At 54.9% G+C, this 13,895-nt stretch overlaps 6 protein-coding genes across 8 annotated transcripts; 3 read left to right on the forward strand and 3 right to left on the reverse strand.

Moving 5' to 3' along the window:
• Positions 1-19: 19 nt before the first annotated feature.
• On the forward strand, positions 20-1,107 carry H257_06334 (hypothetical protein; the record flags this gene model as incomplete). The annotated part of the gene is made up of 2 exons (XM_009831523.1): positions 20-526; positions 595-1,107. 2 exons carry the CDS (start codon positions 20-22, stop codon positions 1,105-1,107), a joined length of 1,020 nt encoding a protein of 339 aa, XP_009829825.1.
• Positions 960-3,390, reverse strand: H257_06335 (hypothetical protein). Its single transcript, XM_009831524.1, has 4 exons — positions 2,403-3,390; positions 1,553-2,356; positions 1,416-1,498; positions 960-1,360 (listed from the first exon to the last, which is right to left on the reverse strand). The coding sequence occupies exons 1-4, from the start codon at positions 3,375-3,377 to the stop codon at positions 1,297-1,299; spliced, it is 1,926 nt and encodes a 641-aa protein (XP_009829826.1). The 5' UTR covers positions 3,378-3,390; the 3' UTR covers positions 960-1,296.
• Positions 3,391-3,506: 116 nt separating this feature from the next.
• H257_06336 (hypothetical protein) lies at positions 3,507-7,766 on the reverse strand. Its single transcript, XM_009831525.1, has 5 exons — positions 7,345-7,766; positions 6,910-7,267; positions 6,474-6,860; positions 4,045-5,789; positions 3,507-3,983 (listed from the first exon to the last, which is right to left on the reverse strand). Exons 1-5 carry the CDS (start codon positions 7,717-7,719, stop codon positions 3,561-3,563), a joined length of 3,288 nt encoding a protein of 1,095 aa, XP_009829827.1. The 5' UTR covers positions 7,720-7,766; the 3' UTR covers positions 3,507-3,560.
• A 43-nt stretch (positions 7,767-7,809) lies between these two features.
• On the forward strand, positions 7,810-9,709 carry H257_06337 (hypothetical protein). The gene is made up of 3 exons (XM_009831526.1): positions 7,810-8,038; positions 8,097-8,973; positions 9,029-9,709. The coding sequence occupies exons 1-3, from the start codon at positions 7,813-7,815 to the stop codon at positions 9,660-9,662; spliced, it is 1,737 nt and encodes a 578-aa protein (XP_009829828.1). The 5' UTR covers positions 7,810-7,812; the 3' UTR covers positions 9,663-9,709.
• An 89-nt stretch (positions 9,710-9,798) lies between these two features.
• H257_06338 (hypothetical protein) lies at positions 9,799-12,535 on the forward strand (the record flags this gene model as incomplete). Its single annotated transcript, XM_009831527.1, has 14 exons — positions 9,799-9,917; positions 9,967-10,051; positions 10,101-10,245; positions 10,297-10,705; positions 10,755-10,841; positions 10,895-10,975; positions 11,030-11,086; positions 11,145-11,234; positions 11,280-11,436; positions 11,481-11,623; positions 11,684-11,929; positions 12,019-12,091; positions 12,141-12,202; positions 12,247-12,535. Coding segments are annotated over 14 exons (1,922 nt in total), but the record flags the coding sequence as incomplete, so codon positions are not given.
• H257_06339 (hypothetical protein) lies at positions 12,500-13,502 on the reverse strand. Of its 3 annotated transcripts, none has more exons than XM_009831529.1 (4): positions 13,399-13,502; positions 12,849-13,344; positions 12,721-12,789; positions 12,500-12,670 (listed from the first exon to the last, which is right to left on the reverse strand). In XM_009831529.1, exons 1-4 carry the CDS (start codon positions 13,458-13,460, stop codon positions 12,566-12,568), a joined length of 732 nt encoding a protein of 243 aa, XP_009829831.1. In that variant the 5' UTR covers positions 13,461-13,502; the 3' UTR covers positions 12,500-12,565. The 3 variants fall into 3 exon arrangements, with proteins under 3 accessions (XP_009829831.1, XP_009829830.1, XP_009829832.1); XM_009831528.1 differs by having other exon boundaries at positions 12,721-12,798; XM_009831530.1 differs by having other exon boundaries at positions 12,721-13,344.
• Positions 13,503-13,895: the final 393 nt, after the last annotated feature.

A 13,895-nucleotide genomic window follows, 5' to 3' on the forward strand; every position in this document is an offset into this window, starting at 1 on the left:
CGCGAGATACTGTTTTATGATGGAGCGTCGGTCGTCTCTTCGGAAGCGCAGTGGGTCTCTTCCACAGCGTCGGCGATGGCTCCACCACGGCTTTGCTATCTTGGGGCTGCTTATATTGGCCGTGGTATCTTGTGCGTGTCTAACCGTGAGTCTTCATCCCATGTTTACGGACCCACTGGTCCACCCTGCCATATCGTCTGCAACCTTGAGTTGCCCTGTTGAGACCCGGTATTACCTTGTCGCAAGTGGCGGTCTCACTGCCACGTGGTTTGTCGTGGGTCTTGTCGCCTACGTGTCACATACACAGCCACCTGCCATGCCCGTGTTGGCCATTCTGCATTGCTTTGCAACTATCGTGGTTGGCATCGTCGGGGCCATTCTTGGAGCGCACAAAGGGTGCGCCCAGGCCAACCCGACGCTGTTTGCGCTGACCATCGCGACCTCGTGTCTGTTTGTCACTGTGTGCGTTCCGTTGATGGGCATATTGGTGCATTATGTCGTGCGCAACGTTTCCGCCCCAGGCTCGGTATGTTGTCCATCACCAACTAATCGTCAAAAAATCGAATACTCTATGTACTGTGTATCCCATGTTAGAAAACGTCCGGGGTGCTCGCTGCCTTGCGATGCGCCAACGTATCCCATAGCACCCGACGAGCCCTCGCGACTCTGCCGTTTGGTGCGTTGGTTGTCGTGGCGGTGATTCTGGCGGTCGTCTACTCCAACCGCGACCAGAGCTCCGGCTGCCGCGAGCCGTTCGTGCTATTTTTGATCGTCTCAAGCGGTTTGTTTGGGTTCATTCTGGGCCTGGCGCTGTGGTGCTACCTCCATCCGCACTCGACAGCGTCGTACTTGGCGTGCCTGCTACTCGGCCACGGCATCGCGAGTGTGGCGTGGGCCACCGTCGGCACGATCTGGATCCGGACCGACGCCGCCAGTCCGGCGCAATGCTCGCCCGGCCTCGTCTCCGCCGTTCACCACCTTCGCATGATGCTGTTCGTGCTGGGGATTCTCGTGACGACACTCACGTGCTGCTGCAAACTCGAGCGCGTTTGCTTGCCGCTGGTTGTGCCCACCGAATCCCAGCTTTCAACTGTTCAAATAGTGTAACCGTGTTGTGTACTTCGAAGTACTTCGAAGTAGTATACTAGTATATATTATACCAGGATGTACCCGCTGTACTGTACGTATGAAGTAGGCAGTATTAATATACTATGTATACTACAACTATAGTCTGAACAAGCGATATTGTCCGCTGTCGAGTACTGTATATCCTAGTCAGATGATGTACAGAGTGTTCTAAGGTTGCGTGGTTTCTTTGATGCGCGACGCCAGGGCCACAAACACGTCTTGGTACTTGAGCCTGTCATCACATGAGTTTATTTCCACATCATCCACAGCCCACAACAACTTCGTACCATTTCGCTTTGACGTCGTCGGCGGCCGTCGCGCACACGGCGCCGCCTTTTTGCAGCAACGCTTGCAAGAGCTCGGCACGCGCCTATCCAAGCAATCCAGTCAGATAACCCAGTCACAGGTTATGGACACCAGAGACCCGGTTGTGCAGCACCAACGACAGCGACTGCAGGGTTTGGGTTGCCAAGGCCAGTTGAATCGACTCGGCGAGCACGTCCGCGGGTGGGGACGGCTGCTGATACAGCAGGGCCACCACTAGAGTCTGGGCGAGGCGGTCTTGGTCCTCTGTCGAGTGGATCGACTGCACCAACAGGTAGTGCACCAACTGCGGAAACAGGACAAAGCGCGCCGACGGGTGCAGCAGCGGCAGCGCGCGGCAGACCAGCTTGTTTCCCTTGGAAACCGCGAGGATGCCGTCCAGCGCCGGTCGGTCAAAGCCGTCGGCCGGTTGCTGGGGGTTGGTCACGCCCAGCACACTGGCGAGCTCGAGCAGCAGAGTGGTCGTCTTATTGCGGAGGTCCACGAGTGATGGGTCCATCTGGGCCGGGTCGAGTTGGTGGAACTGGGCCACGTTGATGCGGCGCGCGTCCAGAATGTGTCGGGCGTCCTGAAGGGCCAGCAGATGCACCAAGCCTTCGTTGATGCGCTGGCGCTTCGACCACGACTCGTTGAGGAACACGGACGTAGCCGGCGTGGTCGATCGAGACAGCGCCACGTCACACACCCCGTCCTTGCTGTCGTCCAGGTGTAGCATCTCGCGAGGTCGGTACAAACTCGACTTGGCCGTGCGCCCCAACACGTGGTTGTCCGATTCCCATTCGCGCGACTTGGTCGCCCGCGATACATCGCGCGGGTCGAATGCCTTGACATGCTCTAGCTTCCACGACGGCAGCGGCAGCGCGGCGCCCGCGACGGGCGGCACCGACCCCGATCGTTCCCGTTTCTACACGAAACCACATTGAGAAAAGATGTGATGGTAGACAACAGACCACGTGGTAGTTGTGAAAGTAATAGTCGTCGCTGAACGGATCGCTCGATCGAATCTGCTTGAGCTGTTGCTGGACCACAAACTGCACGTCGCGAGGGTTCATGACTTTGAAGATCTTTTCGTTCATGATCGCATGCGGCGACGGCCCGTGGTACAAAAGGTGCGGCGGGCCGTGGAAGCCGCCGGGAGGGCCTTGGGGATGATGATGATGCTGGAGATGCGGCGGGGGTTGGACGTAGTAGTGTCCTGGAGGTGGTGGCGGTGGCGGGTAGTTTCCTGGAGGAGGCACTCCTGCATACGATGGATGCGGCTGTTGAGGCGGGTATGGCGCGCTTTGCGGTGGCAACTGCGGCGGCGACGGAGGATGCAAGCCAGGGGGAATCGATGGCGGAGGCGGCAACGAAGAAGGAAGGGGAGGGGCACCACCTCGTTGCTTGTCGTCGTCGTCGTCCAAGCCCAGGTCCTGGATCGTCAAGTTGTCCAAGAGCGCATCGTCGTCCTCGTCTTCTTCGGAGTACAAGTACGCTTGCTGCGTGTTCAAGGTATCAACGGCATTGGGGGTGGCTTTGCGAGAGAAATCCCCACGCAACAACGCAAACTCTTGCTGGCTCCGCGCCCATTCGAGATCGGCTTGGGTCGGGGCGTTGCCGACGGGGGCAGACGCGAAACCCGGAGGTGGGGCGCGGGCAGCAGTCGAAGTTGGTACGACATGACGGGGGGGTGGGTATGTCGGCGACTTGCAGTCCTTGGGGACATTGCCACTGAAAATCGCAGACAAATTGTCATGCAGCAACAGCGACGACGAAGTCCGTCCAGACAGCCCGCTGCCATATGCATCGTAGGCAATGTCGTCCGCAGGTCCCAAGAGATCGTGCGCACGGAGGTCTTCCAGCAGGGACTCGTACTTCTTGTCATCCACGGACACCCCCGTGAAGAACCCCAACGAGCCCGGGCCGCTCTCTTCTCTCGACGTCATCGTGTCAAGGCACAAGAAAGTGGTGGTATCCGGATACCCGAGGTCGTTTCGTATCCGGATATCCCGAACGTGTGGCGCCAAGCGCGGCCGGCGGGCCACCTCCATGGACAAGTGTGCGTGTTGCAAGCATGCAGAAAGGTTGTCGTGTTCGTCGATTCGTTATGTAGGAGGAAGCATGTTGGTTTAACCTTTGGACTTTCGTCGCTTGGAACTACTAGAGGACGACGACGACGGGCGCGACCGCTTCTTGCTACTGCTCCCGCCGCCGCCGCTGCTCGAGCTCTTGTGCTTCTTGGTCGCCTTGGCCGACAGCGTCTCGTCCTCCGTGGCGGCCTTGCTCGCGGTCTCCTCGTTCTCCTTTTCGATTAACTTGGTGAGGAACTCGCCGCGCTTTTGGAGCTCCACGATCGTGCGCGACTTGAAGAACCAGTCAAAGCGGAACTGCCATGCCTTGCGAATGTCGTCCTTGATCGCATTCCACTCAAACCCGTGCTGGTGCATCATGCACACAAGGAACACGTCTTCTTCGTGCGTGAACCCCTTGCTCTTGTATCCGCCGGGGTACTGCAGCTTCATGTCGCGCCACGGGTTTCTGTACAATGCGCACTAGACACACATGATCATCTTCCGTCATCTTTCTCCATCTATGATTGGGTTGATTGGGTACCTTGGCCGCCAACGCTTCCTTGACCGCTTGGTTCCGCGTGAGCCGCTTTTCGCCCTTCTCGATGCGGTCCACAAACTTGGCCCATTCATCCAGTTCATCCGGTCCTCGTGCCCAGAACACATCGTAGTACTCGGCCACGCGCGCCACGTCCTTGCCGACGGCGGCCGCCGTGTCGGCGCAGATCTGGTCCTTGTCCTGCCGGCCAAACTTTTCGCAGCTCGCGACAAACTGCTTGAGGTCCCGTCGGCTCCAGTCGCCAAACCCGTCGCGCTCCAGCGCGTCCAGCGCGGCGCGGTCCGCCGCGGTCATGTCCATCGCGTCCAGCTCCGCCTCGAGCCGCTGGAGCGTTGCATCGTCGCCGTCGACCTTGCCGCCCTTGGCTTCCTTGATCAGCTTGACCTGTTCCTTTCGCTGAAACTCAACGTCCAGCTGCGCTTGGAGCAGCGGCACCATCTTGTCCTTGTCATAGAACTGAAAGTCGTGCACGACCGCAACCTTGGGGCGCAAGTCGTCGTCCGACTTTTTGGCCTTCTTGGGCTTGACCTGGCCCGTTTGCTGGCGGTAGTACTCGTCCACGTCGTAGTTGGTCTTGCGCTGGCGCGCCGGCAGCGCGATGAACGTGGGCGGCATGACGCCGCCGGCCTCGGCCGCATCCTTGGCGAACTTTTCGCCTTCAAACTCGTACAAACTCGACACGGACGACAAGCTAAAGTTCTTGAGGTTGTGCTGCATGTCGTCGTTGATTTTCGCCTTCATGCCTTCCGTGCGCTCCTCGCCCTTGGCCAAGATCGCGTCGATGTCGTCCTCCGTGATCATGCTCCCCTTGGCGTTGAAGATTTCGTCGGCGCCAAACCGAACCATCGTCATGAGCTCGTCTTTGCCCAGCTTGCGATTCTGCTGCGCCAGGCGGCCCTGCTGGATGATGGCTGCGTCCAGGTACAGCTTGCGCTCGGCGCGCTCGACAATCTTCTCCTCGACCGTGCCATCCGTGATGAACCGAAACACCCGGACCGGTTTGGTCTGCCCGATGCGATGCGCGCGGTCCATCGCTTGCAGATCCACCTGCGGGTTCCAGTCCGAGTCGTATAGGATCACAATGTCTGCCGTCGCGAGGTTGATGCCGAGTCCGCCGGCGCGTGTGCTGAGCAGAAACGCAAACTTGGTCGAGTTGGGCGCATTGAACACGTCCATGTACTCGTCGCGGAGCTCTCCCTGCGTGGATCCGTCCAGCCGGCAGTATTCGTGGTGATGGAACCGCAAGTAGTCTTCCAGGATGTTTAGCATGGACGTCATCTGGCAAAAGATGAGCACGCGCGACCCCTGCGCCTTGAGCCGGGGCAGCAACTTGTGCAGCAACACGAGTTTGCCGCAGTTTTCCCACAAGTGCGCGCCTTCGACGAACGGCGGACCTGGCTCGGCGCCGTCAAACAGGTACGGGTGGTTGCACACCTTGCGCAGCTGCATGAGAATGTTGAGCAGTCGGACGCGATCCGACCCGCCGATCGAGTTCAAGTGCGCGGCGTCGCGGTGGAGGACCCGCGTGTACCACTCGCGCTGCATCTCGGACAGACCCACGTACAGCTTGGTCTCGGTCTTGGGGGGCAGCGAGTGCTCGACGTCCGTCTTGAGGCGGCGGAGGAGGAACGGCCGGAGCACCGTGTGCAGCTTCTTGATGACGTTTTCATGGCCGGCTTCCCCGTCCACGTTGAACCACGAGTCAAAATCCTCACTCGCCGTAAACACATCTAACCCGAGTGATTTTGGTTGGCTTATAGGGGGTACAATTTTAGCCAATCAGGTGGTAGAAAAACGACCATTCTGAACCCGTCATTAGTGTATGACACGATAGTAGTGTTATGGGCTTCATACGCGACCATACTTCACACGTAGTATTTGGTGTAAGACACGAAATAGTGTTACATTTACTGCCACGTAGTAATTGGTGTATGACTCAAAATAGTGTAATCGGTATATGACATGAAATAGTGTTACATATACTTCCACGTCTTATTTGGTGTAAGACACGAAATAGTGTTCCATATACGAACACGTAGTAATTGGTGTATGACACGAAATAGTGTTATGCGACCCGTCCAATGAATACTAAAGTGTAAATTGGGGAGTTACAACATTTCCAAGCTTGGGTCCTCACATGGCAATAAACAATCGCTATATAATATTCTCAAGTGGATTCGAAATTGGAGTGAGGAATCGCCAAATCGACAGACAATCGATCGACCAATCAAAAGCCAGACTACGAATCAACGAATCAAGTGGCCAATCAAAGCCACTCTTGGACCACAATGACTGAACGTTCTTAAGTCAGAACAAAGATATCGATCGATTTGGCAAAGAATTCGCACAAAAGTCGTCCAAATTTTGGGTAAAACGACAATATATATATATATATATACTATGGACAAACGTACCGGGGAGGAGAAAGTTGAGCAGGGCCCACAGCTCGTGCAAGTTGTTCTGCAACGGCGTGCCCGTGATGAGCAACCGATGCTCCACGTCAAACTCGCGCACGACTTGGGACAATTTCGAGTTTTCATTCTTGATGCGGTGCGCTTCGTCGATGAGCATGTACTTCCACTTGAACTTTTTGAGCGTCGGCTTCTCCATGATGGCCACCTCGTACGACAGCACACACACATCCCACTTGACAGTCTTGATCGACTCGCGCAGTACGTTGCGCTGTTCCTTGTCGCCCATAAACTTGAACGCGCGGATGGACGGACACCACCGGCCGAGTTCGCGCATCCAGTTGCCCACCGTGGACTTGGGCACGATGATCATGTGCGGGCCCTTCAACGCTACAACCACGTGCTGTTGGTGTTTGTCCTGTCGTTCTAGAGCAAGTACCTCTCGATTCGCGCAAGTACGCGAGCAACGAAATGCTCTGCAACGTCTTGCCCAACCCCATTTCGTCGGCCAAGATGCCGTTCACGCCGCAATCGTGGAGACGGATCATCCAGTTCAACCCTTCCAGCTGGTATGGCTTCATCGTGCCAAACGCAATGTTTGACGGTTGTTTGTCCAGACGCGTGAAGCGGGACTCGTCTTCCGCCAAGATCGCCGCTTGGTCGTCGTCGTCCCCGCCTTTCTTGATAGATCGCCGATTGTTGTCGCCTTCGGACTTGACATCGCGGGCGTTCTTCTTGTTCATCGCTTTGCCCACCGCAGAGCTCCCGCCCATGAGGAACGACGTGAACACGTCCGACTAGCGTCATGACACGGAAGGGACAATGAATTTTCAGGGGGGGAGATAAGGGTTCTTGGATGAAGTACAGGGTATACCTGCGCCATGAGAAATTGCAGTCGTCGATCCGGTGTCGCCTTGGCCGCCTTTGCGGGCGATTCCTGCTCTTGCTCGCGCAAGGCTTCCAGGGCTTTGGCCTGACTCTCCTTTTGCTTCTTTAGGGCTTCTTCTTCTTCACGGATTAACGCTTCTCGCGCCGCTTTGTCTTCGGCGGACAACACCTCGTCGTCCTCGTCCTTCACTTTGGACGTCGAGGGAAGGGACGTCTCTGTATTTTCGTCACCATCGGCGCTTGATGCATCATCGTCATCTCCAGATCCACTTTCCGAGTAGGAATCGGCATCGTCGGACGCCGATTCCTTGTCTACTTTGGCGCCATGACTGTGCACCGCCTTCTCCTCCACCGTAGCCATAAATCCAGGGAGTTGGTATATCGTTGGAATTGCAAAACAATCTTGACATTGGATTGGCTAAAATTAAATCCAATGAAGTGATTTGATTCGTCCATGTCAAATAACCGCCAACAGCCACCATTGGCCAAACGAAAACCAAGCGCCATCAACATGGAAGCTGGTGGGGACGGCAAGGCCAAAGGCCGGCAGAGCAAGCGGCGCAACGAGCGCATCCGAACCTTCTACAAGATCAACAACAACTCCATTATGTCCCGGGAGGAGCTCTCCCATGAAGAGATCGCAGCCTATGTGGGTCATATTGACAACAAGTGCCTAGCAAGTACATGGCATTTATCATTGACGAACTGTCGTCATGCCTTCTCACCCCTGGCTGGTAGGGTTTGGCGTGATGAAGCTGTCCAAGTACAACCTTAACGTACCTTGCGGGGTGTCCATGGACAACGCGACTTCGATGTCGCTGCTTGGTTACGCCGCCGTCCACTCGCCGCAGGTGTGTCTGTCGTTGTTGTATGCTGGCGCCGATCCCTCGTACGACTGCCAAAGCGGCCTGGTCATCCATCCCGAGTCCAGGGCCATGTTGCTTCGATATCCCATCCAGTACATCGTTTGGATCATCTCGCTCCTCGCTTTGTCGATAAGTCAACGCCACGGAAGCGCATGTGTCCATTGTAGCGACGATTCCAACCACGTCGTGCAGCTGTCACCTTGCCGCCATCCCATCTGCCAAGGCTGTTTCTGGGCCCACTTCTCTCTCCTCCGCATCGACCAGGACTTGACATGCCCGCATTGCCATGTCGACATCGAGAATGCCGCGTCCACGTGTCCTCCGCGCCCGCCGCCAACCGCCGATGCGCCATCCACCATCGCCCAAGCGTCACTCGATGCGTACTTGCGCCTGTCCCACATCCCCCCCAAAGGCCACAAGAACGTGAAACCCACCGTGGAACCTCTGCCGCTGTGGCGCGCATTGCAATTGTACGTCGGCCTCACGCCCAAACAGCGCGACGCCGAGATGTTCAAGGCTGTCGTCGCGAGGAATGCCGGCCGACTCCGAGCACTGGTGCATGTGGGGGTAGATGTCAACTGCCGCAACGAATACGGCCAAACATGCTTGTTCATGGCGGCATGGACGGGTGACTTGGGGTGTGTGGAGGCCCTGCTCGCGTCCGGCGCGGCGGCCGACTTGGCCGACAACGCCGGCACGTTGCCATCACAATGCGCACTGCGTCATGGTCACCATGCCATCGCTTCAATGTACGATTCCGATACCGTTTTGACCACCTATCCAATGTGTTTATTCGTACTGTAGTCTATATCAAGCAAACATGATCTTGCCATGTCAAGATCATCATGAGGGTCAAGAAGGTGTGGTGGCCAATGGTTTGGAACACCTGCATCCTCCAACCCACCATGACTCCCGCTTTGTCGAGCTGATTCCGTCCGCGTCGGCGCACCCCGGGGCTGGCAGCGGGTACTTTGACAATGCCTTTCCCGACGACTTCTTGGCGCGACTCGACGCGCTGCACGGGACCCTCCCCGTGGCCCCCAAGGAGAAGGAATCGTGTTCGAATCGGTCGTACTTTTGCGATTCATTGGGGTGGGTGCTCGACGGAGTCCGCCGCGCGTGCGGCCGCGCCGTGTTCCCCAACATGCGCTTCCTCCATTACACTGACGTCGGCGGCAGTTTGCCCGCCCACGTGGACCTGTCCCGCACCGACTTGCAGGGTGTGACATCGACCAAGACATTTATCATTTACCTCACTACGTGCGCCAGCGGCGGACAGACCAACCTCCTCACCTCGACCAACGCCCACGACCACAATGTGTTGGCTGCAGTCCAGCCTCGTCGCGGCAGATTGCTCATCTTTCCGCACTTGTGTCCACATGAAGGCGCCGTCGTACAGCATGTGCCCAAGCTGCTCCTACGCGGGGAAATGTACTAGAGCTTACATCAGCAAATCGAGTGATGAGATTATACAATGTGATACAGTACTGTATTACTAAAAGTCCCAATATCCGGATGGTGGAATGTCGGTCATTCTCATCCGGATAGCGTTGTCGTTCACAGAAAACGCTTGACCATGACAAGCTTCTCGCTGATGCGAGAATGCAAGGGCATCAGCGCATCAAATGTCTACTGCTGCCCAACCATGGACATTGTTGCGATCATCACCACGGAGCACCATGTGCTGGTTTACGTACGACTTCCATCCCTGGTTGCACCCAACCCCAAATCAATGTGTGTAGCAATCAGTGGAGTGGAAAAAACTGCTGCACATACAGCCATCCGACACGGCTTCACAAGTGACGCATGTTGCGTGGCGTCCATGTGGTAAGTGGTGCGCATTATACGCTCTGGGATACAAACGCTGTCGTGATAGGCAGGACATTAGCTATCGGACGGCGAGATGGACAAGTGCACTTGCATGACATCGAGGCCGAGTCGGACGACTCGACTTGGCAGTCCTTTGAAAACGTGAGCAGCTACCACCACGTCCACCCAATCGCCGCGTTAGCGTGGACAAAGTATCTCTCTCACTCGTGACGTGTCTTCTTATGTGCTCATATCATGTATAGCATCACAGACTGCAACTCGTCCAAGATGAAGGATCGCACGCCGTCGTACGTCATGAACCCTCCCTCGTCCTTCTCGGACACGTCGACCACGTACACTCCCATTTCGCCCATTCCCGACGAGCACCACCATGTCCTCGCGTCGGCCGACACGCACGGCACCATCCTCGTGCACTTGTGGGGCAATGTGTGTCTGGCCCGCGTCGACACTTCCGTCACCAACATACAGCACCTCTACGTGCTCCAAGACCTTTCTCGCGTGCATGTGGCCACCATAACCGGCCAAGTCGTCAGCTACCGCCTTCCCACCAGCACCTCCAAGGAAATCCTCTTTGTCGTGGCCCATCACATCCGAGAAATTCAAAGCCTCTGGGCCATGATCACGTCAGCGCTCAAGCAGCTCAAAACAGAGGTAATGTTTCCATATATATATATATATTTCAATATTGCTTGAATTGTAGTGGGGCAACGGCGTGCGACTATTTGAAGCCAAATTTCGGTTGCTGCCTGGCGAGTACGCCAAGTACGGCTGCCACCAAGTGCCTCAGGTACTCTATGTGTTGGCTAGGCCTCTTGTGATAGATATATCGAGTGGCTGTAGATGCACATGTACACTCTGTTGTGCAGTGGGTTGTGCTACCCAGCGTTGGAGCTGTTTCTGTCGCAGTATTTGCAAGCCCAGGTATATGATACAGTATCGCCCCTTCGTTCTCCACGACTCATAATTATGTGACAGAGTATTCAAAAAATGCAAAAGACGTTTGCCCACGGCTGTGACGCCGTCGACACGTTGGTACGGAACGCGATGTCACATGGAGTCGTTCTATCTCATCATGCTGATAACGTCATAGCTGCATGAACATGCTGTCACGGGGGCGTCGGCCGTTCTGTTTCGACTGACTGAGTTGCGCGGCTTGGCTCGTTCGTACCAGTCATTGGAGGTATATGAACGAAGATGTCGAAAGTGTTAGTGAGTTTATTATTAGTCGATCGGGATGTCTACGTCGGCGCTGTCCGACTTTATCGAGGCCACGGAGGGGTTTCTGCTGCAATTGAACCGCATGCAGCGCGCAGTGCGCGACACGGCCGTGAACATGGGGCTGTTCCTGGACTGGATTGCCCACACAAGCGCTAGCGTGACGAGTAGGCCGACTCCCTTTCAATAAAGATGATGGAGAGATTCGTAGACAAGACACGGCTTGGATCGAGTAACCCCGTGGACACGCAGCGCCTCGCTCGGTTCCTCGATCATGCGTACCATGTGGCCGTAGCCCATCGCAAAGCCCATCCAAACGACATGGAGCTGACATTTGGCAACCCCATGCCGTCGGTACGTCGTTCTTGTTTACGTCAGTCTTGGAATTACAAATTGAGAGTCGTTTGTGTCTAGTTGATTGACGGAATAGGCGATGCAAACACACGTGTGGTCATGCAGTGGACACGTCTCTTGGCCAAGTCGACGTCGTCACCGCCAATATGTACACTTGTCCGACAAGCGTCGTTGCCACACTCGAGCGTTTTGTTTGGTCCGCAGTGGACGCTCTGCTTTCAAAAGCACTTGGCCGACGTTCATGTGTACGATACAACGACGTGGGACATGTGGACGACCCCATCGATCGCCCCGCCCTTTCATGTGGTACGTACGTACCCGTACTTACTGCCTGCTTTGACGACACACATTTGCATACAACATGGGCGTGTAATAGTGTGCTTGGCTCAATCTAGGTGCAAGCTAGCATGTACATTCGAGAGTCGTGTCCGCCGCGCGTGGCTGTCGTCGTGTCCAATGGCGACCAAGGTACTCCATCTTCATGATGGGATGCGTGATTGGATTTACATGTATGTAGCGTACTTGCAACTCGTACCGATGGAAGACTCTTCAAAGCACCAACGTCCGCCGCCTCATGAGGTAACTGTGGTGTTCATATAGACACTATAACAAGATATGTTTAGGATGCGGCGCCAACGGATGAGGCGGTGCGGACGAGGGAGGTGGGGTCGACGGTGGTGGCGCTGGCCGCCAACGGCATGCGCGGCGTCCTCTGCGTGCTCTCCCATACATCTTTTGCTATGTACGATGGCGAGTGCGACGACGAAGACATCGACCAACAAGACGAATGAAGTGAAAGGGGAATGCAGAAGAATTGAGCCAATCAGATTGCAGGAAACCACCATCCTCCTCAACATCAAATTAGTGTGTGTGCCAGAAATTAGTGTGATTCCAAATATACACACTTCAAAGAATCGATGGATTTACTAGTTATGAAAGTGGTCATTGGATCAAGTCGTCGTTGGCACCAGGTGGCAATGGCTCGTCCGCTTTCAACTCGAACGGTCGTCCTCCAGATGGCACAAGCGACAGCTCGTACAGCGTATTCTACCAGAGTAAATGTCACTATTTAGTGCCCACACATTACGAACAAGTACCTCGAGCTTTTTGAGGTTGTACTTGAGCGAGTCGTACTTTTTCCGCAGTGGTCCGTTGCGGAAACTGAACTGAATCAACTGTTTGATCCCATACATGTCAGTGGTTATGATAATGGCTATAGAAGTACCTCGCCAGAAATGGCTTCGACAATGTCACGACATGCTTCAACCTGGGCCACGTCGCGCTTGGTGGCCTGAGCTACGGCGTATCGACCCACTTCCCCCGTAAAGTCGACGACGCCCGACAAGTACTCTTCGCGCTCGACAGAATGGAGCTTGTCGATGGACATGAGGGTGCCATGCTCGAGGAAGTGCAGGAAACATTGAGCTTCGGCATATTCCTCCATGGCAGCGGCAAACGATCCCGTCCGCAGCGACCGATCCACCTCAATGAGGGGTGCCAATTGGGAAATCACGCGATCTGCCTCGGCTAATTTGGCCGTCGCGTCGTCTAGCGCCCCACGATGCATGGAGAAGATCGCTTGCTTGCTGGCTTTGAGAATGTCTCGAGATTGGCGAATGATTACTTCGCGCTTGTCGTCGAATGCATTCATCTCTGCCGACATGTGTTGAAAGCTCGCTTGGTCGATCAGCGCCGTGTACTTGTCTGTCATCTCTGTCCCTCTGTAGAAGTGATTGTGAAGAGTCCGTCCCATTCACGTGATGACATTAGCAGACCTGGTTATGGAGTGGTTTAAAGATGAGCTTGGCTTGTCATCATGCCCTTGGTCTCTTGGCATCACGTTCTTGTGGCATCCTTGTTGAAAAAACAACTCGCAGACAATTTGACGACGACAGTCCCTGTATATTTTATAATACCCTTGATTAATAAATAATTGGATATTAATATGTACAGGTTTAGTCAAAATATACTAAAAAGAAAATCGAGATGTTTGGAAATATATTACTACTCTGGTCCAAAATAGCTGTCGTGTTGCATATTTTGGAAGGTGCAGTTTTGTTTGACTTGTAGTTTGTATACTTAATATATATCATTTAGCCACTTGTATACATGTTTAGTACATGCTATAAAACTCTCAATATGATTACAGCATATTTATACTAAAAGCATCAAGTGACATCAACCACAACAAGCAAATCGGAAGGTAAAGGCCTGCCCACACCGCCCTTCGCGGAATATAGTGCCGTAGCTTGTTCAAGAGGCTAGAACTATG

Source organism: Aphanomyces astaci (genome assembly GCF_000520075.1).
Source record: "Aphanomyces astaci strain APO3 unplaced genomic scaffold supercont1.12, whole genome shotgun sequence".
Taxonomy (NCBI): domain Eukaryota; phylum Oomycota; class Saprolegniomycetes; order Saprolegniales; family Verrucalvaceae; genus Aphanomyces; species Aphanomyces astaci.